The sequence below is a fragment of the Copidosoma floridanum genome, unplaced genomic scaffold, assembly GCF_036245765.1.
Source record: "Copidosoma floridanum isolate Cflo_tuat_1 unplaced genomic scaffold, Cflo_Japanese_pri ptg000021l, whole genome shotgun sequence".
Classification (NCBI taxonomy): domain Eukaryota; kingdom Metazoa; phylum Arthropoda; class Insecta; order Hymenoptera; family Encyrtidae; genus Copidosoma; species Copidosoma floridanum.
The window spans coordinates 7,440,952-7,467,642 of NW_028321898.1; the positions used below are offsets into that span (position 1 = coordinate 7,440,952).

General features: G+C 32.1%; 1 protein-coding gene across 2 annotated transcripts in view; it reads right to left on the minus strand.

The window, feature by feature from the left end:
- Positions 1 to 7,398: 7,398 nt before the first annotated feature.
- Positions 7,399 to 26,691, minus strand: part of ND-13B (NADH dehydrogenase (ubiquinone) subunit ND-13B) — a 137,535-nt gene continuing 118,242 nt past the window's right edge. For both annotated transcript variants that reach the window (XM_089594512.1, XM_089594513.1), the window contains exon 3: positions 7,399 to 7,676. In XM_089594512.1, coding sequence (XP_089450638.1) covers positions 7,503 to 7,676 — 174 coding nt within the window. In that variant the 3' untranslated portion in view covers positions 7,399 to 7,502. The remainder of the gene's footprint in view (positions 7,677 to 26,691) is intronic.

Sequence of the window (26,691 nt, forward strand, 5' to 3'; positions counted from 1 at the left end):
GACCACTTACCGTTGAAAATGAGGATGGATGATATGTGCCTAATTACGGAAGGGAGGGCTATAAAACAGAAGGAGGGAAAGAAAAAAGTAGTTTATTCTTAGTCAGAAGAGAGTATAGAAATTTATAAGGAAAATACAAGTGGGGAGGAGGGGTATGAAAGTGAAATAAACAATCTAGAAGAGGAATGGAAAAATGTTAAAAATTACGTGTTAGAAAATATGATAAAGAAGGAAATAAAAATTAAGACAAGAAGGATAGGGGACAGGCCGTGGTGGGACAAGGAATGTATGATTAAAAAAAAAACAGTTAAGAGGGCGTTCGTAAGGTGGAAAAAAGGTCAAGAGGGAAAAGAAAGGTACCTAGTGATAAGAAAGGAATGGAGTGAGTTATGCAGATTAAAAGAACAAAATTACAAAGACTATGAAAGAGATACTTTAGTTAATATTAAAAATGAAGGGGAGGTATGGTAATTTTTGAACAGATACAATAAGAAAAGAGAGACCGAGGAGGGGAATATAAGTTTAGAAAGTTGGAAGGAACATTTTAGAGATCTTTTGGGAGGGGTAGATGTTATTTGCGGGGGATATGATTAGGAATCAACTGATGGGGATTATAAAAAAGGTGTGGAAAGGTGAAGGGTTTCCAGAAGACTGGGTTTTGGAAAAAAAGGGGGTAAGTAAATATCTGATTGAAAGGTTGAAGGAGATCTATGTGGAAACAAAAGTGAGGATCAGAGGTAAAGAAGGACTATCAGAGGAATTTTGGATCAAGATGGGATTGAGACAGGGCTGTCTGCTGAGTCCAGCGTTATTCTGTTTATATATTGCCGGATTAGAGGAGGATTTTAGGGCAAGGGGTGTAGACGGGGTATTAATAGATAAGGTCAGAACATGGTCACTAGCATATGCGGATGACCTAGTGTTATTCGCATTAAACAGGGAGGCTATGTTAGATATGATGGGTGTGCTCAGAGGATTGGTGGTTAAGAGAAAGTTGTTTTTAAGTTGTACAAAAACAAAGATGCTAATATTCAACAGTAGGCAAAAACTGGGTAAAAGTGTATGGAAGTGGGGAAATGAAAAAATAGAAGAGGTAGAATCTTTTAAATATTTGGGTTTTATCTTCAATAGGAAGGGGAACTCTAATGATCAGATTAATATTATTAATTGAAAAGAAAAGGTACAATAGTGGCAAAAAAAAACGTGGAGTTTAGGGGAAAGGCTATGTAAAAATGACTTTAGAAGGAGGTGTTTTATGTATGATTATCTAGTCAAAAGTACAATGTGCTACGGGGCAGAGATTTTTGGGTGGAAAGACAGGAAAGAACTGGAAAAGGTGCAATTTGACTATTTTAGATGGATATTAAAGTTAGACTTTTGTACGCCGAGATATTTGATTTCAAAAGAAACGGGTATTAAAAAGTTATGGATAGACTTCGGTAAAAGATCATTGAGTTATGAGAATAAAGTTGTTAGCCAGGGGGAAGACAGACTCACGAAGTTGTGTTAAAAAGAAATGTATGAGAAAGAAAAAAATGTAATGCGTAAAGAAGAAAGGAAAAAATTTCTCAATGATTTAGGTTTTAGTGAATGTGCAATAGAAAGATGGAGAAACCAAAGAGCGAATGTGATCAAAAAAATAACCGAAAGAGTAATTGATATATAATTGCAAGTAAATGAAACGAAGATCAAAAACTCAAAATGTAATGTACGGCATAAGAATATTATGTATACAGAAAGCGCGGATTATTTGAAAATATATGTAAGGGGTGCTAATATAAGCCATGTTGCGAGGGCAAGATGCGGAAATATGGAAGTAGCGAATAAATATTGGTTGGGGTTAGAAGAAAGATTATGCATATTTTGTAAAAGAGGGATAAGTAATTTCGAACACATGTTTAAAGATTGTGAGGTATTTCAAAGTTTAGGAATAGGGGAGCAGTGGCGCACGAATGATGAATGGGTCTGCTTGTTAAGTGGGAATGGATGTAAAGTGGCGGCGAGGATTTTGGAGAAAATTAATGATAAAATGATAATACTAAATAACAGAGATAAATACGAGAGTATATCCAGTCAACTGTAAAGCGTGTGAATTAATTTTATATAATATAAGTGAAGCGCACAGTAGGCAGAAAGTATGATATATGTACGGAAAGATGTGTGTTGATGTATGTTTTTGGAAAATCAGAGTTTGTATGGAATGAGAGTATGTGAAAGGATGGTACATTAAAGGATAAGACTACGACGTTTTCCATGTACACAGTAATAGCGATTTTTTATTATGTATGGAATTTTGTGTTTATTTGTAACTATCACATGTCTGTAAGTCCGTTTCTGGGCTAAAAAGCTGAAACTATTTAATAAATTAAATTACTAATTACATAAACAAATAGTTTAAACTTTTTTCATTGGACTTTATGTTATAAGCATTGTACAAAGACAGTACGAGCTTTCTAGTACGCATATTTGATCGTGTTGGAGAGTAAATGAGTGACTTGCGAGTAAAGTGCAACAAAAAGGTATAGGCACCAGTTTTTATATCTGTATTTCATGATTTTACAGCATTTATGCATAAGTATTTGTATACGCGTGTTTCAATAGCACTCATTTTAGCCGTAAATGTGTGCAATACTTATGTAAGTTTGAGGCAGTGTCCGAATGATACGTGATGTAAATTTGTTGTGTAGCTATACCTAACCTACATTTATTCGTTGCAATAATAACTTTTTATAGCATTATGTGTCTACGGTCATGGTGTAAAAAATACATAAGGTGGGCTTTTCAGCCACCGAACTAATCAGCCAATCAGAAAGTTTGGAGTAAGCGACCTTCCATATTAGATTTTCCACCAATGAGCGTAGAGAGCGCGTTGTTTAACTACTGCTACACATAAACAAGAGTATAGGGTAAAAAATTTCCTCGATAAATAATCTGTTTAAAATTTGTTAGGTGCACTGTTTTATGTATGAATATTATTCTATATAATCACCTGATTATTTGTAAAATGTACAGTAAATAATGTTTATTAAATATTTCAATATACAAATTCTACAATTTTTTTTCTTTTTATGAGAATTTTAACATCAGGAGTCAGTTTTTTTGTTCATCTCTGGCAATCTGATTTACTTTCTCGTACATACGAAGCTTTTAATTTAATACTGCTTTTTGAGGTGAATTGTATTTATTTTCAGCAATAAAGTGTAACTAGTTGAACAACGCGCTCTCACCACCCATTGGTGGAAAATCCAATATGGAAGATCGCTTGTTCCAAGCCTCCTGATTGGCTAATCAGTTCGGTGGCTGAAGAGCCCACCTTGTGTATTTTTTATACCATGTCTACGATTATTTGTATATTAAGTACATTGTGTTTTCTATTCCTCGCAAGTTACTCATTAACAGCAGAACATATGTTAATATATTTATAAATATCTATAGATACGTATACATATACGTTTACGAGCAGACGCAACAGCAGGCGCCGCGCCGCGCTGCTATGACGGGAGCAGAGGGAGCATAGTTATAGCTATATATATACATGAGGACCGAGAGCGGAGAGGCATGGCCGCGTGGTGGGGAGATCACAGCTGTACTCGCACTTTCAACCTGTGAAGATGTTTGCAAGTGATTATCTTACTATTTTCCGGTCCTGAAACTTAAATAAATAATCGTATCTCATAGAATTTTGCAAGATCTGTCGAATGGTGTAATCTATTTTACTGTAGGTGCCACCGTTTTTGAGATATGAACGTTTTAAACTTTGCGATGCTTTTTTCTCACAGACCCCAAGCACCAGGATGTTTTTTAATATCTTCTTCGTAATCAGCGTGGTCGAAACTATAAACCATCAAGTTTTCATATTGTTTGGTGCAATGTAAGCTGACTAGTACGTTTATTGGACTAAGAGTTCGAGTCGTTTGACAAAATTATACAAGAAATAAAAACCAGATCACAGCAATTACACGAGTTAGATGTCAAGTATTCATTTTTCGCGTCAACAAACTTACTAAATAAGAGTACGAGTGTGCGTTAGAAGGAGAGCCAGATGACATTGATGTCAATGACTTTGAAATCGAGAGGGAACAATTACGTAATTTCGTTACTGAAATTGATCTGAAAGATCACGACACCATCTTGAAAGGATCACTTGAGCTGCTGAAATTCATTTAGGAGTATACTTACGGTGTTTGCGTTCCCAACATTGTAATTATGCTTCGAATTTTTTGACCATAACAATCAGCGTTGCTGCATGTGAACGTAGCTTCTCAAAGCTCAAGTCAGTAAAAAATTATTTGAGGTCTACCATGGGTTCCACACGATTAGGTGATTTGGCCATTTTGTCAATCAAACTAAGTTTCACCAATGAAATTAATTTTAATCAAGTTATAAATGATATTGCTGCGCATAAGGCCCAAAATGTAAAATTGTAGTCAATAAAGTTGAAAATAAAAATCATATCTTAGTCCAAGTCTACACATGTAAATCTAGTATATGCAAAAATAATATGATCTATCAATCGGAATATAAATATTACTGTATGATATCGGCCTTATAATATAAATAATATACGAATATATATTATTTTTACTAAGTTTTGAAAAAAAAATAATAATAATAGTTTTAACAATAACAATAACAATAATAATAACAATAATAATAATAACAATAATAATAATAACAATAATAATAATAGTATCAACAGTAATAATAATAATATTTTAATACAGTCACAAAAGTGGCAAATTATGGTTCCACCCCAGGTGTCTATGGACAACGCTACGCCGCTGTGTACACACAGATACGACAAATAAATAAAACTCAGCTTTGTCTAATTACACTACTTGTCAATTCTGATTACATAATCACCATAATATTAACAATAATGATGGAAAAAAATACTTGCTTCGATTAAGAAAATATTTTCTCAGAATAAGTTTTTTTAACGTACAATGACAAGAAATTTATAAAAAAATCAATCAAAGTTACTGAATATATATAAATGGTTTAAAAAACTATTTTAATTGACTCAGAAACTCCCTTGTTAATTACCTTATTATAAACCACTTTTTTTCGGAAAATATGCGTTTATTAATATGTTTGCAATTATGTTCCTTCTTCACTTTATGTATTGATTGTTATGAACTTTGGAATTTTTGGACTTTAAAACAATTTTAAATTGAAAAAAAACCGAAAGTAAATTATAAAAAATCTAAAAGTTAAAAAAAGCAGAGTCGCAGACATTACTGACGAATTCATCAAAATTTTTTATACAAAAAATTGTTTTATATGAGTCTTCTTTAAAAAGACGAAAGTGGTGGAATACGCATGATATTAAAATTCTAATGTGGATCACAAGCTGTTTTCATACATGTATAACTTCTTTAAATGTTGATGTACATAGAAGTTTTAAAAATTAATTTCATAATTTTTTAAGTGTTACGAAACAGATATCAATCTAAGTCTAATCACATTTTTTTCATGATTTTCTCGCTTTTAATTTACTTCAGCCGCTAATTTTGTATGCATCTATTACGTATGTACATTGAATCGTAGTTAAAAAAACATCGTTTAAATTAAAAATAAAAAAAAAAATCGGTTGTAAATTAAGTTTTGCCCCCTTAAAAAAAAGAGTTACCATTAATTATTAGTTGTATTGTCGATCTTTTCGACAAATAAACAATGCACTTACAATATTTTCACTATAACTCAGGTCAGTTTTAAGTAATTTTTGTATAACTTACTTTGAATACTTCTAATTGCTAAGGTTTTTTTAAGTAAAAAAAAAAAAAGCTTCCACATTTATTATATCAAAAGTTGTTTTCCGATGATAAACATTAAGAGGTTTAAATATTCCTCTTGAGATATAACTTGCAGTTTTAAATAGTTATAGTTTTGTTATAATTTCATACAAAAAATTAAAGAAAAAGAAATTATTATATCATTTAATTGGATTTTTGAACTTTTTTTTGCTAAAACGTTATTTGTAGAACTTAAAAAATTATTAAAATTTAGCAGTTTTGACTAAAGAACTCAAAATTTCCATTGCAAGTAACTTAATAGACATGGAGCAAAATAAAAATTTCATGCCACGTTCTTTTCATTTTTAAATTCTTAATAGATTTCACATATTATTTTGACTCCAAAAATTTTAACCCGGAGGATAGCATAAAATCTCAAGTAAAAAGCATATGTTGGTGAAGTATAAATTTTTTCCCTAGGACTATTTTCTACTGCCTGTTAAAGTTTCACTTAAATTCGTCCTGTTATGAAGGATTACCAACTAAAACTTGAAAAAATGGGCTATACGTAATGGAGGAAGCCTCTTCTACAGCCAAGTACTACAATCTAAATGAAGTGAAAACAATAGGGCTTGTGAAATTATTACGACTAGTTAAATACAAAAATAGGCTTTTAGCTATTGAAAAAAAAAAAAAAAAAAAAAAAAAATGCAAACCGACGTAACGTCATTGTGTTATTATAGTTAAAAGTTAAGCGGTAACCTGAAATTTTATTTGATTACAAAAAAATTCTTAGGCCATGTTCAGAAGTTTGCAGTTTCAAGAGAAAATTTTCTAAATGGTGCAGTGCAACTAATATTATTTTTCACAGTCCTATGCAAAACTACTAGTAATCATCTAAAAACGGATGCTTATTTGTTTACCTTTCGAAATTTGATATATTACTTTGCTTACGTCTATACTTTTCTTATCTTCTATGGACTTATATTCGAATCACAATTAATACCCTAAACAGATTTCTGAATTTATACCAAGATTGATATTACTAGAATTTGATGTATTAAGCCTATCTATTATTGGTTATTTTGATTTTCTAGAGCTTTCGTACAAAATGACTTATATGGAGTGTTTACGCAGCACAGTCAGCTCACGGCTGCTGAATAGAACGCTTCTCTATCAGCACACAAGTCATAGCTCATGTAAGTAATTATATGGTACATAGTTTAATTTTGCTTAGCTTGTACTTTTTCTTCTACCTGCTTACCTAATTTTGCTTTGAATTTAGTTATGTCTAGCTCGTACTAAACGATCTCCACAAAGCAGTCTACTAGTTACACTAAATACTTCATGAGGGTGATGTTTAAATATTTGTGTGAATGTTTTTTAATTATGACACTTTAAGTGCCAAGGAAATTAACAAAAATTATAACCATAATAACCATAAATACAAATAAGTATAACCTTTTCAATACAAAACTGATTTCATAAACTTTTCTGTTAACCTACCTCATGTACAACCTACCTTAAATTTAAATATTATTAAATTGACAAATTAGAGACTTGTTAATCTACAAAATAATTCCTATTAGGATACTCTAAATGCTACTTAACATTTTACACTAAACTTTACGAAAAAACAGTTATGTGATAAAAAGTAGAATAATTTTAAATTAAAAGAAATCATATTCTTTTATTGTGTAATCTGCACATAAGAATAAAAAAAAATTTGAACTACACGCTTTTCCATCTACATTACAACTTCAAATATTATGAGTGTGGTGGCCATGACCATTGGTCATCAAAATTTTTATTAATTTGTTGTTCCCAAGATCTCCATTCCAACATACTTCTAGCCAACTTCAATTCTTTATTCGCTTGTAAAATGAGCTCTTCTATCTGTCCACAATCAATTTTTTTTTCTATATCATGTATTACTTCTACCTGGAAAAAAGGTGTCATTCTTAATTATGTTCATTCTACGTAAATAATAATAAAAATATCATAAATACGTGCGAGTATACGTGTGTACATATACATATTTATTCGCAATATACCAACACAGATGTCATGTACAAGATCAAGACCAAAACTCTAATAGCCTTAATAGTCAAACTAACACAATAAACTAATAACTTAATAAATATAAGTATTATTGATTAGTACTATTGAATAATAACACCAACACAATAATCAGGGAAGTTGACGTATTATATATAATAATATAACTGATGCGAATTAACAATCATACATCATTATCATACTTATAACTTAATAATCTTATTAATATACGACCGTGTTAATACACAAAAGAAGGACAAATAAGAAAAATGTGACAAGTTGAATTCAACAACATCCGAATAACTTGAAGGGAGAAGTTAATAGGTTTTTTTATCATGAAATTAAGAAAATTTTATCATGAAAATATTATTTTATTGATTTAATACTTATTAACATACAATACTTCACTGATAATCTAGCAGTGTTTCATTGTATACCGGTTTTTAAGATTATCATTTCTAATTTGTATCATCATTGCTTCTCCTTTCAATTTTAATTTGTGATTTAGTGAGCCCATAAATGGTATTTAATTTAAATATTTAGGTTAAAAATTCGTTTCAAATTTTTTCATTTATTTACCTGACCTCTTTTGGTACAACATTGTTCATGCCATGCGAAAGTTTTCACCTTTCTTTAAATTTTGAATAGTATTTTGTTGTTTAACGTGTTAACATATTCTAAATTTTCCAAATCTCTCTAGCATCTTTAGACTGCGAGCTTCTTCATATACAACATAAATGTTATTTGTTACCAAATGCATTGCTATTGTTGCATCTCTAAGTATGGAATGAATTTTTTGTCATGTACCCTTAACTGTTTAAATGATGTCGTACTAGAGAAACGATTTAAAATTAATTTTAAAAGAAATCCTTCAGTGTCATCAAAAGACTCAGTGCACATTCTATCTTAAGTATTCAATGATACTCAATTTTCTTTCTTTTCAAATTGTCTTGAATTTACCTTTTTTTTTGTAATTCATCGTTATCTTAAACATTTTGTGTTGAGAAACAGTGTGGATATTAAAGCCCTCTACTTTTACATGTATCTGAAGAAGTTGAGCGATCCATCATGACTGATCAGAGTGAAGGTGAAAATGATTATTCAAAACAGTGTAGCTTCCATTGGTGACTTCGTTTAATTAAGCCAGATGAGGTCGACACACCAGACTGTCAAAAGGTTACTAATGGCAGAATTTTTCTGTATTGCAACGCACTACCTGTTGCGATAGTTGTGTATGAATTTATAAATTTATTTTATACTTGTAACTGAGAATGAAATTTTGGTATTCATGTGGAACCTCTATTATTAAGTAAATGGATAATTCTTTTACAAATTGAACGGATTTTGACCTTCACCTCTTCAGTTCAGCTGAAAATTTTTTACCAGTTTTTATATTGAAAAATGAGAGATACGTGTCCAAGGAATTTTTTTTCTATCGCCTATTTTTGATTCTATAAGTTATCACCAATTCCATTGTAGTGGTTATTTTATAATATTAAAAAATTGATATTGTTATTAACAATTTATTTCTTTTAATCGATTTTTAACAATTGCCCCCAAAATAAATCGAATTTTTATCATTACCATCGTATTCTGCATCAATTTTTATGTAAAAATCATGTTTTTAAAATATTGAGACTTTTCAATTGTTATTGTTAGAATACCAATTTATGTAGCGCCTAATGGTAAAAAACTGTTTTTTGAGTATAAAATAATATCTGTACCTCGTAACAAAAAAAGTCTAAAGTAAAAGTTGTAGATAGTTGAAAGATCTACAACTTTTGTATTTACCATTTGTCAGTATAACCTCCAAATTTTGTACCATCATGCAAAAAAGCGAGAAATCACCATTTCATCATTTATTAAGAGTAATTTTTTACTTGTAAAGAGAAGATGAGCAATAATAACTGAAGAAATTATATTTTATTGAATTAATGAAAATGTGCAATAAAAAACCAAGTAAACATTATGATTGCTTAATATTTATTTATAGATGTAACAAAATTTTTATGTACAAGTAAAACTTTTTTTACAGTTTCATAACAAAATTATGTCACTTAAAAATTTTCACAATATTTGATTTTTTGTGCAAAGAAAACAGCCTCGCTTCTTATTCTTGACGAGATAGTGGAACCATGCTAAGATATTTTAGCGTTCCCTTAATCGTTGTTGCTCCCAAAAATCTTTCTGACACTTATTTTCTTTCTTTTTCGTAATCATCATTTGTAGAATAATGACAAGTAATATTAGGCAGTGATTCTGTGGCCCAATCAAAAAGTTCTCGCGGCGTTCGAATGGAATTGTTAATTTTCTGAAGACTTGCTCTGGCAGTTGGTCGTTTTACAGTTCCGCCTATTCCGTCGCATGGCCCCTTTCCATGTGAAATGGGGAAAAAATGCCACTCTGCTGCTACTTCAAAGTCCTCAAAGTGATGAGTAAGTTTAATGAAGTTCTTTTTATTTTTATACTGTCCATTTGCATCGTCAGACATGTATATTACTTTATTGAGACACTGTAAATTTATTTTAATAAATTCAATTAACTGCTTTTGATATAGATGTACGGCAATAGTATCGTGATGTAGGCATTCAAAAATGCTAACAAAAATTGAAATTTTTAATTTGTCCAAGTCATTCCTATAATAAATTGAAAATGAATGGACGGTTGACTGATCGTTGTTCTAATGTATATCCTGAACCGAATTTTGAATTATGAAAGCATAATTTGCTGAGAAGTCGCAAATTACGATACACTCGTTTTCTCTCGGTTTATTTTTTATCTCATTTAAAAAATCCCTTTGTTTGTTAACCAAAAATGAATAAATCTACAGTTTTTGCAAACCTTCACTTAACTTCTGTAAAAAATCATCAAATGGAGATATTAGGGTCTGCAATGAGGTTCTTTCAAACGTAATCCATTGTTTGTAGGTAACAATTTTAATACATTTTTCTTCAAAAATTTCCTCCAGTTGCTTAATAACATTCGTCACGCCTGGGCACTTCTTACAACAATTTAAATAAAAATCAGTCGTTTTGTTTTTGCATACCATACGATCCAAACAATCGTATAATTCATAATTGATCAAAGGCAGCTCAGAAGCGGAAGTAAGTGATTTAAAATTGGCACCACTCACTAATGAACTAACATTTTCATACATAGGACATACAAAAACAGAGTGAGTATCAGAAGCACCTGCCAAAATACAATATTTCAGCCTTAAGCTAGCAAACTTTGAGAAACTACAATTCATAGTTGGATACGTACTAGTAAAAATTCCATACAATTCTTTTAAATTATTTACTACTAGTCTCTTTTGAATAGGTACCGATTTGCCGTCTACTTTTATCGAAACGTAATCTTTTTTTCAGAGCATATATTGAGTGCAGTCATCAGACTGGTTCAAGCTAACAATTGCATCGATAATATTATCATCTAAAGATGGATGTTGGTTGTGGTTTGGATCCCCAATTAATCTCGAGCAACATTTTTTGCTATGCCTATCATGTGACAAGTTGCGGAGGGAAATGTGTCCTCAATTTTTATAAGACCACGATCGAAAAATAGTCAAAATTTTAATTTTATGACCGCAGTCAACCGAAGTATTGAAACTTTCTTGCAAACCACTTATTATCGAGGACTGGTCATCATCTGCTTCAAGATCATCTGTATCATCTGGGCTCAAAAAAAAATTCATTTATCAATTACGGATGATATTTGTTTTGATTTTTCTTTTAAATACCTTTTCGACGATAGTTTTTGTTTTTTGATGGGCGGAGATCCTAAGAAGCTTAATCCTTTGTTGAACAAGTCCACTCGTTTACTTTGCAAAGATGGATTATCTCCCGAAAATCCAGATGTACCGTCACTGCTCTCAACTTTTACATCAGAGTCTTCACTTGGAGAATCCTCCTTTTGTAGCGTCTAAAAAAAAATTAGACTAAAACATCGACATAAAATTCTACGAGAGGTTAACTTTGGTAACTTCAAACGGCAAAAAGAACAAATTTTTCGTTGTAATGTAAACGACGAAATTGCCAGGTCCAGTTTCAAAAGTTGATTTTTATTTACTGTCCTCAAATCAGAAGTGTTTGCTGTTGGATATTTGAGATTAAAAGAATTAAAACATCTGTCTCATCGATAACTAGTATTTTGCATTTTACGTGCCTCTTGCCATGGCATTGTTACAAAGTAAAAATTATTTAACTTTAAATTACAACGAGTGTAAAAATGTCTTGGTAGCGGACTAAAATAAACGCACAGTTGATCCAAAAGCCTACGAACTTGTAGTATGGGGAATGTACGTGAGTAGCGTGGGTAACACTTTAAATCATAGATCGTACTGTGAAAAGCTTCCCCACGAAATTTTAAAATTCCAAAAAATCAAAGAGATGAAAAATTTATTTTTATATAAAAGCAGACAATTAATAAAACAATAAAAAACAATGTAGCAATAAGAAAATTTGAAGAACGAAAAACAGTTTACGTGTTGATGTTACGTCGAGCTTTATTATTATTATTTTTTGTCTAGAGGTTAATAATTTTTTTTTTTCTTTAATGAAAATTTGTTTTTTATCATATAAGAGATTAAATTGGAAAACAAATCACTCATGATTTAATTTTAATGAAAATTTGTACTAAATAAATTAAAAATGGTGATTTCTCATTTTTTTTATAATAGTACAGAATTTTGAGGTTATACTGACAAATGGTGAGTACAAAAGCTGTAGATATTTCAATTATCTACAACTTTTTAATTTTTTTTTTTTATACGAGGTACAGATATCATTTTATACTCAAAAAACAGTTTTTTTACCAATACGCCCTACATCAATTATTATTTTAACAATAACAATTGAAAATCTCCATTTTTTGAAAACATGATTTTTACGTAAAATTTGACGCAGAGTACGATGGTGATAATAAAAACTTAATTTATTTTGGGATCGATTATTAAAAATTGATTAAAACAAACAAATTGTTAATAACAGTATTAATTTGTTGATAATTATTTTTTTAAATTTTTTCCTTTAAGTTCAACTCTTTGGCTACAAGAGTTCCGTTGGTGAAATTTTTGTAGCTCTGAAGGATTCGGAGCTTTACATTGTTTAAAATGAGTCTCCAACCACTATTATAAAATTTGTTATAAGTTATAAAATCGAAAATAGGCGATAAAAAAAAATTCCTCGGACACATATTTCTTATTTTTTTACATAGAAACTGGAAAAAAATTTTCAGCGGAATCGGAGAGGTGACGATTAATTTTTAGCAAAATCTGTTCGGTTTGTAAAATAATGACCCAAATACGATCTTTACGGTCCAACCGTTGAACTACCTTCGTTAATTCACTCACTTTCTACTAATCGTTATATTTGTTATTTAAATATCTATCATCTTAACGTTAAAACTGAAGGTTATATGTATAATAAGTCAAGTGTTTTCATAAACATTTTGTGAAATTTTTTTTAAAGTATCCGGGTCAGGCGAAAAAGTTAAAAAACAGCCTTTTAGTTCTGATCGGTTTGGGCCTCATGTAGTTCTGATAAATTGATTTATGTATAGGTTTAAAACTTTGAGTACGTAGTGCAGCTAATGTAAATAAACCACCTGATCACGTGTTTACATGTTTACGTTTATAACTATATTTATTATTCGATATGATATCATAATAATATTATGATCCTTCCTACCATTCAATGTTCAAATTTTGTTTTAAACAGAAATGGATTAGTCTTGTAGTTGCAATTGTTGTTTGTACTTGAACTGCGAATAGCTGAGTTAAGCAGCCGCAATAGAAAATTTGACGAAATCGTACATGAGGTTCAAAAGCTCAGCAATGTTAATAATATTTCCACACTAATAATCGTCTAGAAATTTTTTTATATTACTTCGATAATAACTAATTCAAATCACCTGAAGTATCATTAGCAAAATCATGAGATGAATACCATCGTACCAAAAATATAAGAATGCTTATTAATCTACAAAAAATTTTTGAGTAACAGCTTACAAATTATTTTTTACTTGAGTTTAATTTTCCATGAATTGATTTTATCTCTCAAAACGTGGAAGTTGGCGCGCAAAGCAAACACGAGTGCAGTTCCTCCAGTATATCCATATTAGTAGGTATATGTTCTATTAATTTCTTAAATAACTAAATCAGTAAAAAGTGTTTACTAAGGTGCAGTATTATTTAAATGTTTAGTATACATACATGCATTGTTAAAAATGACAGACTAAATTATAGCCACATGATGGCTCTGTGGATAGCATCTGCCTTAAGATTCTGTCAGTAGAGGTTTACTCATTCCGTTTGAAATAAAGTAAAAACTAGTTTTTTATGCTCACCTTAAGTTTATGAGACCCATTTAATCCCCTAATACTTATTTATTCAGCCCCTTCTTACGTTCTCCTTCGCCCCCAACATATAAGGGGAGGTATTGTTATACTCTTCTTACATACTTGATCGGCCACCCACAGTTGTCAAGTTTCCGATCCAACATCTCTATTTTCCTCGCCAAAACAACTCCCTTAACGCCCCTCCTCCCTCCCAAAGAATCACAACTAAAAGTATGAAAGTCAGAAAAAAAACAGCATAGCTACTATTAAATCCTGTCCTTAACAACTCTCACTCGGCAACTTACAAAATAGAACAGTTTAAAGTTAAAAATTAAGGAAAGTGCACAATAAGTTAAAACTACACTACAGTTCATTGTGATTTTTGAGACTACACATATTTTTTACTCATTTAAATACGGAATACAAGCGTACAAATATGCGCAATAAAAAAATTTTGATAAAAATGTTGCAACGGTAAATGAAGTAAATTGTTACATTTATCCTTTTTGGGAATAAGCTGCGTAGAGGTATCTCTGAACATTGAATGTTCATATTTAGGTGTTTACTCAACCACAAACTTTAAAGGAGAAAAACTGTTATTAGTACATTGCTATTATGAAGTTCAGTAAAATGTGTTGGGTTTTTTTTTCTTTTTATATCGAGTTACCGCAACAGAATATTGACCTAATCGCCAGGGCCACCCTCTCACCGTCTATGTGTGGGAGTATGTTGTCACACTCGTTTACGAATTCCTTATTTAATATCTTACCTATTCATACCATGGGTAAAGTGCGAGTATCTTCGGTGAAACATCTTGCCAATCAAGGTGACACTCTCAGCATCTCCAAAGAAGCCCCATCTTTCAGTGAGAACTCCTCACCGGTAAGGCCAGCAATCCCCGCCTGGCACCTGGCATCGGATCAGCTCATTCCTACCTATAATAGTCTTAACACTGTTTCGCAATCACCCAGGCCCGAAGACCTGTAGGGCAAGGAAAAAACCCTGAAATTACTCTGAAGGAAAATGCCACGGAAAAACCCGCCCCAAAAATTCCAGGGTTGCATAGAAACTTTTTTTGTGATAACAGTTTTTTAAAAAATCTGCACTTTGAATTTTTATCATTTTATTAAGGAACTTTACTAAAAACAATACTCTTTCTTTCTTTAGGATTATTTATTTCATTTTGGATAAAAATACTCTTGGGAATTATATAGCGTGATAATCCAACATATGACTAACTGTGAGAAAACAATGGTTATTTAAGTATAAACTAAATGTATAAAAACATTCTTCTTGTGACTTTCACCCTTACGTTTTGCGTAGTACACTTCGCTGTTGAGACATCACACATTACTATTAGAACATGCATTGTACATGGTGTTTTGCAAATGACAATGTAAATACTTGATATCTCCTTGATGTGATGTCGTATAAATTTTTCCCAAAATTTCAAGAAAAATTGTTTTAGCATCAGCACTGTTACCTTATGTATGAAGCAAAAATGTCAAAATTGCCAACTGAATTCATAATTTTGCAATATAAATTTGCATTACTTTATTTTAGTATTTTAAATTTTAGCTTAAGGGAGTTGGCGCGTGAAGCTCACAGAGTAGAGAAGGCCCACTAAAATACACACGCGCGCGCGCACATACACACACACAGACACACACACACACCTTTAAGTAAATAATTTAGGTTCTTCTAAGGTGAATATGAGTAATACGGTAAAGTTATGTGGACATCCGCATAACTCCTAATTGGTCCTTGTACTTATCCTTCCATACGAATAATTGTCCGCGTAAGTCACCTTCTATTATCACATATATCACTGCATGGCAAAATTATTTTGCTGCCACCACCGCCACCAAGTACATTAATTTGAAATCTTGGAAGTGGTAGATAAGAAAGTTAGAGGGCGACCCCAGGAAAAAAAGCACTTTTTTGTTCAAAAATCTGCCGACACCACAATTTTCGACCTAATTGTCCCTTTTTTTTAAAAACTCCTTAGATGTCAAGCGTTAGTGAGCCACTGCCACTTTTCTCAAGAGTCCAAACCCTAACCTCGAAAAATTGGGAAATACAGAAAAAAGAGATGAAAAAAAAAATGTCTGTAAAAATTGGTTTTCAGGGGTTTTTAAGGTCTTTGATCATGAATTTATTGTTTGTTTGTACGATTTTAAAATAGTGGACACAAAATGGCGGCCAAAAACTGAAAATTCTAATCAATTGGGCGTTTTTTCGTGTGAATTACTACAAACGATATTTTTCGTCTCTGATTACGAACTTATTACTTTTATTATGAAATTAAAAAATGGTTAATACAAAATGGCGATGGGAATCTTAATTTTTCATTAAATAATCACTGTATGAACAATTTTTACTTCGAGTCTTGTTATACGAATTTTTTGTTGTTTCCTAAAAATTAAAATATCAGATGCAACACAAACTGATACACACGTGGATTCCCCTTAGTTTAAATAACAAAGGTATCTTCTGTATATTAGAATTTAAAATAGCAGATACAAATACTTACATACCTACGTGTGTCTATAAATAAATTTATACATGGGACGTTTTTTGTCAAACGGAACAAAGATTTGTCAAAAATTCTATAGGTCGTAAATTATGTTTTATGGGCACAAACTGTAGCTTAGTTAGGAGGCTTTGCTGAACACAAATCTATGCTTATTTTTGACCGAGCACATAACTAATCCTTTCTAACCTTAAAAAAACTTCGAAAAAATGTAGTGAAAAATTCGAAAAATTTATTTTTGTTAACAATTAAAAAATGAAAATTTATTCCATTTTTATTCTCTAATTTTTTCGGATTATCGTATTGTTTTTTTTTAGCAAACATAACAGTGTAGTACTTAACTCCTCAATTCTTGAAATGTCTGAAATAGAGTTTCTGTGATGCCTAAAAAATTGAGAACAAAAACACATGTAAAAAAAAGTAAGACATCTTTTCTTTATTTTCGTAATATTTTGTTAAAAAGTGAGGTTCGTTATGAAAAAGCTCATGAAAAGTATCTACTACATCATAGTATGTTTGGTAAAAAAATCATGTACAGCAGGAAAACCTAGGCTGTATAAGGTATTTTAAGTCAAGTGAAACACAAAAAAATTAAATTACTATTTACTGTCTTCATAAGTAGTTTATACATGGAATATTTTATTTTTAAAGTGTAAAAACTATAATCACATTTAGTTCATCTTTAAAATAGATAGGTACAAATAAATCAGACAGCTTAAAACAAACTGAGTTCTATTATTTTAAAAGAAAAAAGAATTTTTTATTCTGAAGAGAAACATTTTCGTTCGTTTTCTGTTGTTCGTTGAATAATGACGGGAAGAGAACAAATAATAACAGATTTATAAAGTTATTTTATTTAAGTTTGCAATAAGTTTTCTCAAAATTTTTGTACACACAACATGATAAGGCATCTTTAATTGAGATGTAGTATTTTTAGGTTGAAGAAATTGTGTACTTATTTGTATAAAGTGAAAGGGTCTCTTTTGTATGAGAAAGTAGTGTGGGTGGTAAGGACAGAGGTTCACATACAGTACCACAACAACAAGGAATAAATACAGTTGAAATATGATTTATTATAAAAATACAAAAATAATAGCAACAATATGTGTTAATTCGTCATTCGAATAAATCGCTTACAAATATCGACATGAGACGAATAGTTAACAAAATTGCCGCGCTGGTGAAAAACAAGTGGCATATGGCCGGTAACGCATAATATAGTGTGGTAATACAAATGTACCTACACGCAAAAAAAAGAAGAATACGCAGAAATACAAACGTTATAGTAAATACGGCGTGGGACTAGTTTCGAGTAAGTCGCATGGCCGAACGCAAAAGAAAATAATAATAACCGTCGGAGGTGAGTTCCGAGAATTTAAGTATAAACTGTTCGCGTATGACAACAACGTTATGATCCAGCGTATACCAAAGTAATACGTACAAGGTCAGCGCTGCTGCTCTTAAATCAACCAAAAGAAAATAACGAATAAGCGCGTGACGACGTCTGCGCGACACCAAAACAAAAGGAAAATCAAACCCAACACGCGCCGCATTTACGTTTTTACTCATGGAAATTAGATCCTTACAGAATAACCAGGCGCTCTAGCGTGTCGGTGCTTTTCATATATTCGTAAACAAACAAAAGAAAGATTACTTAGGGTCTTAACAAAAATTTAATTCCTGGCCGGTTCGGCGATGCAAAAAACAAAATATTATAACGCAATTATAAAGCACAGCGGCCCTTAGAATAAAAAAAATCGAGCAGACTAACTAAATTAAGGAACGCACACAAAATAATCGCCAGATCGTAACCACACGGTCGTAGAGACACACAACTAATGAGCGCGTCGATGAAAAAAAAAGACACGGAGCAAGAATCGCACGGAAAAACGCAGAGAAAAACCAATTGCAAGCCGGTAACTTAAAAAAAGGAGAACAACAGACCAGACATTATACAAAAACCGAGGAAAGCACCGTCGTTCGAGCTAAGCAGATCGAAGGGCACCACTTGATTGATTATTAGACAACCATGGCCCAAGGATTACCCCTTCGATCGTGTGAGTGCTGGACTCACCGCCTCGCTCTCCGACGGGTAGCTCCTACTCACTCCTATCCGATGCTCAGCTCCCGATTTACTTGGTCCCGCTCGGGCGTCCCGTGACTAACTGCCTTCTTTCGGCTCCGCTTCGACTCCTTTTTTTTTGCTTCCCCCTTAGCCTCTCTTTTTTTTTCGGCGGTGTACCTGCGGCCAACCTGCGCACTTACAAATTGTGCAATTCCCCCTTCCGAAAAGAAAGGTAAAAGAGAGCAAGAGGTCCCAAGTGGCTCAGCCCGCACGTGTACGCACCTACACCTTGAAAGAGCAAAGCAAAATAAAGCAAAATTTTTAATTTTTTGGTCAATGTTGTCTCTGCCATTTTCAAATTAAATATACAAACAAATAATTCTTGATCAGAGACCTGAAAAGCTCCTAGAAACTCATTTTTGCAATAATATTTTTCGTTTGATCAGTTTCTTCTGTGTTTCCCGACTTTTTGAGGTTATGGTTTTGACTATTGAGGAAAAATGGCAGTGATACACTAAAGCTTGTTACGTAATAAAAGAAATGAGTTTGTAATCAGCGACAAAAAAGATCGTTTGTAGTAATTTATACGAAAAAACGTAAAATAAATAAGAATTCTTAGTTTTTAGCCGCAATTTTGTGTCCACTATTTTAAAATCGTACAAACAAACAATAAATTCATGATCAAAGACCTTAAAAACCCCTGAAAACCAATTTTTACAGACATTTTTTTTTCATCTCTTTTTTCTGTATTTCCCAATTTTTCGAGGTTAGGGTTTGGACTCTTGAGAAAAGTGGCAGTGGCTCACTAACGCTTGACATCTAAGGAGTTTTTAAAAAAAAGGGACAATTACGTCGAAAATTGTGGTGTCGGCAGATTTTTGAACAAAAAAGTGCTTTTTTTCCTGGGGTCGCCCTCTAACTTTCTTATCTACCACTTCCAAGATTTCAAATTAATGTACTTGGTGGCGGTGGTGGCAGCAAAATAATTTTGCCATGCAGTGATATATGTGATAATAGAAGGTGACTTACGCGGACAATTATTCGTATGGAAGGATAAGTACAAGGACCAATTAGGAGTTATGCGGATGTCCACATAACTTTACCGTATTACTCATATTCACCTTAGAAGAACCTAAATTATTTACTTAAAGGTGTGTGTGTGTGTCTGTGTGTGTGTGTGTGCGCGCGCGCGTGTGTATTTTAGTGGGCCTTCTCTACTCTGTGAGCTTCACGCGCCAACTCCCTTAAGCTAAAATTTAAAATACTAAAATAAAGTAATGCAAATTTATATTGCAAAATTATGAATTCAGTTGGCAATTTTGACATTTTTGCTTCATACATAAGGTAACAGTGCTGATGCTAAAACAATTTTTCTTGAAATTTTGGGAAAAATTTATACGACATCACATCAAGGAGATATCAAGTATTTACATTGTTATTTGCAAAACACCATGTAAAATGCATGTTCTTATAGTAATATGTGATGTCTGAAAAGCGGAATGTTCTACGTAAAACGTAAGGGTGAAAGTCACAAGAAGAATGTTTTTATACATTTAGTTTATACTTAAATAACCATTGTTTTCTCACAGTTAGTCATATGTTGGATTATCACGCTATATAATTCCCAAGAGTATTTTTATCCAAAATGAAATAAATAGTTCTAAAGAAAGAAAGATTATCGTTTATAGTAAAGTTCTTGAATAAAATGATAAAAATTTAAAGTGCAGATTTTTGAACAAAAAAGTTCTTTTTTCCCACTGTGCGACATAGGGGGGACAAAGAGTGTTATCGAGTTATTTGTAAAAATAGGAAATTTGTGTGAATATAAAACGACAGGGTTTAGGCACGTATTAAGCGGCTGCTAAATGCATCTTTAGTATTTATTTAGATGTGATAACGTTATTTTAACTTTGTTATAAGAATAATATTAAGTTTTTTGTACTTTAACAAGCTGCTAAACAATGAGAAAATTTACACAGAGAAATAAAAAACAAGTTATTAATTTAAAAAATTTGTTTCATTGTTATATATATACGTTTTTTAAGCTTTATTATTTAAACCTTAATTGTTTTTACGTTTTTTTAAATCATATTTTCAAAACTTAATAGGACAGAAAGATTGAAGAACCTTCTTTTTTTAAATAATATGGATTTGAACTTAATCCAACATACGAAAATAATTTGAAACAAGAACTTGGAGGAGAATGCTAACTCCCAATAAGTATTTTAACATTTAGCTACAAACGTAATACAGGGTACATTTTCGATGTATTGATTAAACTTTCATTAATTTCAAGCTACTTACAAAGATATAAGACTACATGTATTTTGTGAACCAATCTGTAAGAAAAGCGATGGAGCTATATAACATTGATGATAACTGTGTTGATCGTAACGACAATAATAATATTAATAATGATTATTGTAATAATAATGACAATTATAACGGCAAACATAATAAAAATTATTATAGTATATGTATACTAGTAGGGCTGCGCTCTCCTACACACTTGGCACGCTAACTCCCAAGAGTAAGAATTCTAATTTTAAAAATTGCGTACAGGGCAGTTCTGTCTTTCTGTGGCTTTTTGACAAATTAAAAAAAATGCTTTATCACGAAAATATAAGAACATTTGACATAAATATATTTTAGTTCATTTGACTTTGTATATATATTAGTCATTCTACTAAAACCATCATATTTTAAGAGCTGAGAAGGACAAACACTTAAAATGGGTTTTAAATTGATAAAATTTTTTGTTCGTATTGTCCGTGACCATGATAATCTTACATTTTTTGGGCCCTGCTAGGTCAGCATGAGAATAATTTTTACGACTACTGTTTATTTGACTTTTGATAAATAGATGCATTACGGACTCTAATAAAATTTTATTTTAATCAAAATAACGGCGCTCTCCATGAAAATTTGACTTTATTCTTACATTAATATCATTTACTTACCATCAACATTAACACAGAATTTTACTCGTTGTTTGTTGCAAAGAATAAGTATCAATATATACATCTTGTTGGTTTTGCAATAAATGGCGGCGGTTATGCTGCTTACTTTCTTGAAGCTCACTATGTTATAGAGGTTTGAGAAATATTTCTATGATTTAACTGCACATTATGAAGTGACCCTAACTTTTTTTTTATTAGGCCCGGGCTTTACCAACCAATCAGCATGTTCTTTCTTCTCCGTGAATAATACTGGGAGGGGAAGCCCGATGTTTCCATGTGCATGTTGTCTGCTATTATTTTCGTGCAAGAATTAAACGGTTATATCGACAAGTCTCAACTTGATACATATATCCATCGTAAAATACGTGAGTTAAGAGTACCGTGCCAGAGCTAAAATGTAAGAAAGTAACCCAATAAATTTTTTGTAAATTATTAGTCGTCTCCTGAGATATAAGATTAAAGTCAATAGGGTTATTGACAGGGGTGGTTAAATGACATACAATTAAGGTTTCTGACGCATATATTTCAGAAATTGTCGGAAATATAAGTAAAGTATCATATATATCATAAATGGCACTGGCATAGCATATGTATCATAAATTAACTATACACTGAAAAAAGTTTTAAGGAGCTACCTTTCTGAAGTTCAGGAAGAGCGCCCCCATCACTATTGAGCAGCCACTACTCGAAGCAACCGAATAACTGGCATACTTTCTCATCAAGTGACATTTAGAGCTGTGGAGTACTACTGCGACTCATAGACTTAATATAGACGATTTTTCGCTCACAAAACATCTGTTGTCAATAAATAGTTCAAAAGCCAAAATTTTACGTAAATGAGTGAGTAACAGAGTGCTGGGAAGGAAGTGACCAAAATTTTGTAGACACGAAAATTTAAAATTAATATACGTATCAATTGAAGCGATAAAAATTTTCGACAGCTATAGCTTGTGCGTTTATCTTGTTATACTGTAAAATTAGAAAAGTGACCATTAAAAGGTGTTACGAAATACAACCGTGTGGTTTTTAAAGTGATTTCTGCTATAACCGACATTTCAGTGTAAATCGTGGGACATTTAGTATTTGATAAGAACTCTTGGTTATAGATTAAAAATTAATGTTATGACATAAATGTAACATACGACATTTATACTTAACAATGTATGTGCGAGGATTTGGCTGAAAAAATTATTTTTTCAAGTAGGAGACTTGAGGTGCGAAATTTATTTTGGGATAGGGTACGAGAGTGACATTTCGACTATATTTTCTTAATTATCTTACTGAGGAGTCAATGTATAAGCTTAAAAGTTTTATCCAAGAAAGTTTAGAAATTTCAACATAACTTTACGCAATTTGAACACTTAATTTTAGTTTCTTTTAGTAGCATGAGCTCTTGACACAAATTTGGCCACTTACGGCAGAATTATACGGTACGAAAGAAATCATGTACGATGTGATAGGTCAGTTCGTAAAGGCTGCTAAGATCTGTTCATACACTATAGTCTAAAGTGCGTTCCAAGTACGTTTAGTAATACACTGTACTTGTGTTAAGTAAGATAACTTATTTAAAGTTTTAATGAAAACAAATAGAGTCCATACGGATCAGGAAAAAAACGAAAGAATTTACCTTTATTTTGCATGGGGACTGTCAGGGGGCAAAAAAATTAAGCAGGGGAATGTCGACAACCCTTCCAAAAGATCTATATAATATAGTAAAATTCAATGAGAGGGAGCTCGGGGAGCTAATAATGATGATAATTTTAAAATCATCTTTTTTTAATGATTTACTATATTTGTAACTGTAGTTACGATCACTTGTCACATACAAATTAGATATATTTCGATGTAAATATTTTTTTTCTCTTATATTTAATTGTTCTTGGACATTTATGGCATTGAAAACATTTAGGACTTTTTTTTTGTATACAACTTTAAAATTTATTCATCACCATAAATCATGAAACTGTTCAACATTTAGGATCTTGCAGATCCAAAGAATAAACAATAGGCTTAAATAAATTTATCATCGTCTTAAAAAAAAATAATTCAACTGCATATTTTTCGTGTATTGCAGTAATACTTATACAGTAACGAGTTCATTACCTTTTTTTTCATTCAAAAATTTTTTATTCTTTTGTACTTGATCTTTTAGTTGATTCACCATGTAAATGTTGTGATGAATCTGGTGTCAACATGTGTGACGTTTGACAAATAAAGATTTGTAGTGTACATACGTAAGTAATTTAATATTTAAACATTTTCTTTATCACTCATATAAATTTCAGCAACAATCTTCGAAATAAGCTAAAACTAGAAGTTAATTGTTTAAGTACTAAAAAAAATTTTCTTGAACAATAAAGAAACAAAAAAAAAATTCTTTGAAATTACCCCTCCCCCAATTCACTATATAATGAAGACAGATTTATATGCGTTTGATTTTTATTCTAAAAGCTCGATTGTTTTAGTCCATTAAATAAAATTATTTCTCAAATTTCGCAGAGTTCTTAATAAATCAAAAATTTCATTTCCGAACAAGGTAGATATGGATTAAGGAGAAATTACTTAAATAACGACAAAAAAGGGGGCAGGAACGGGGAGCTCCCTTTAATATTATTGGATTGAAAATAAGCAAATAACTATGTGAATTGATGGGGAGTTGAGGGAAAACTACGGGAGAGCAGGGGGAGTTGAGACTCGCTATTGTGTTGGGTTAGCCCGTGAAGCGCGCAGGGGGGGGCGAGGTCCCACTGGTATGTGTATTGTTAAAATAGTTAATAAAAAAAAATAGAAATAGAAAGAAAACCACCACTCAGTCGCCCTGCACTATCCCGCAGAGATGTATATCGATAAAAAGAGTTGTATATGTGTGCCCTATAGTAGGCACGCATGTTATAAATGCCTATGATACTTGGGTCTGATAAGTGTAGTGAGCCTGTTAAAAATACTAGACGTCAGATGGATATTTTCCACCCCCCACCACCTCCTCCACTGTCCCCACAAGGATAGTCCACTATGTAGATTAGTTTTTACACTATTTAACGATATTAATACTTATGATAAGTAATAAATGTAACGTTGTTTTACAATAACAGTCACAAAAAAAATTAATCGCCCCAAACACTAGATACTTATTATTAAATTGAAACAATTTTATAATTATAAAAATAGGATTTTTAATATGTTATTTATAAATATTATGATTTAATTAAACATTGATTACACATTTCATTATTATGTATAAAATTCGTCGAAAGCTTCGATGGCTTAGTGGCTAGCGTGCTAGCCTCCTAGCTGGAGATCCTCGAGGAGTCGTGGGTTTGAATCCTGTCGAAAATTTTCGAGAGACGTTCCCCGAGCTCTTTCGATGAAATGAGTATCCAAGATGCCGAAGCACCACTTATCTGACTTATAAAATTAATAGTCGATTTTTCGGGTGATGTCTGGACCTCTAGGAGATTTCTTTTCGAAGGAAAGCTAGCACCCGGCCAGCTCACCCGGTAAAGTCTCGGTTGGTTATAAAAAGGTGTGTAGCTAACAAAACTACCGCGCACCAAAAGACGAGAGATAAAGGCACAAGATGTTTATTTTCGAAAACGAAAACTTTATTCTATTGATACAACTCATTTAATCCTTACAGATTCAGTATTTTTTCTAAACCGAAGAGGAGGCACACTTGCACACTTATTTTTAAAAAAACAAAACAACTTTTTCAATATGACAACGCTTGTCATTTTACATTCGAATGCATTTTTCATATTTTTTTTTACATACAAGATAAAAAAAAACTTTGACACATGTCACTTCAAACTGTATGCTTGATTAATCCGGAAAATCCTCCCCCTCGTACAAACTTGAGGTTTGTTCCATACAAATAAATGAAGTAATAGGGTTTGAGTTGCTCCATTAAGTCAAACCATTCAAACTTATAATCGTAATAAATTATGGACTACATTTAATGAGTCAGCTACTTTAATTCGTAAAAGACAAATTGATTAAGAAAAAAAAAAAAAAGTTTTCCTAAAATTGCCAATACGCAAAGCCAATCGCATCACAGCTAACCATTGGCATTAATCTAACGGACAGAATGTGTGTGATAGAATCATGCAAGATTCTTTTATTATTTGCGTGTCTTAATGTTACCTGTTAGGTTTGTACCATACGAATTTTTAGTCAAGAATATCGTTCAATTATTTGTATTTTTCAATGCATTGAAAAACTTTACATAATAAAACAAATTTTATTTTAAAAAATTCGACGCAAATAAACTTATGTCTAATTTATGTGGGTCTACGACTGCTATCTTCAATTGATTGTTAGAATGACATATCTGCAAAGTCAAAAGATACCGCCTACTCATCTTTCTTTTTTTACACATGCTTATGGTTTTAGAAAACCCCTCCTAACAGAAAAGGAAAACCACCTGCTCCCCTCCACTATTATAAACACCGACCGTGACAGAGAAGAGAAACCGCCCGTACACCCTTCTTCTCCTCGCTGATTCATTTGCTCCACAATTACCACCCGCGCGAGAGAAGGAAAACTGCACACTCACCATCCTTCTCCTAGCTAAGTTTTTTCGCAGCACAAGCAAAGAATAATCATTATCATCAGAATCCATTCGGCACATGAGACCACACTGAAGGTGCTCAAAGTAGTATCTTCTCGCCATCATCAGCCACTGGCACAGGATCGAGAGGGCGTTGTGAGACGTGGGATGGTGTAAACAATATTTAGCACTACAGAGGACAAAATCACAGGGACCAAACTGCTGTTGTGCCGTTTAGTAGAATCAGGATGTTAAGGATCTGATGGGCGTGAATGCACTGCCACTTCACAGGATCAGAAAGTCAAAGTTACGGCGTGCACGAACGCACTGTCGCTTTACAAGATCCTGAAGTTAAGGTAACGGCTTGCGCGAGCGCATTGCCGCTTCACAGGATCAGGAAGTCTGGGTTACTACGTGCGTTACCACACTGCCGCTTCACAGGATCAGGAAGTCCAAGT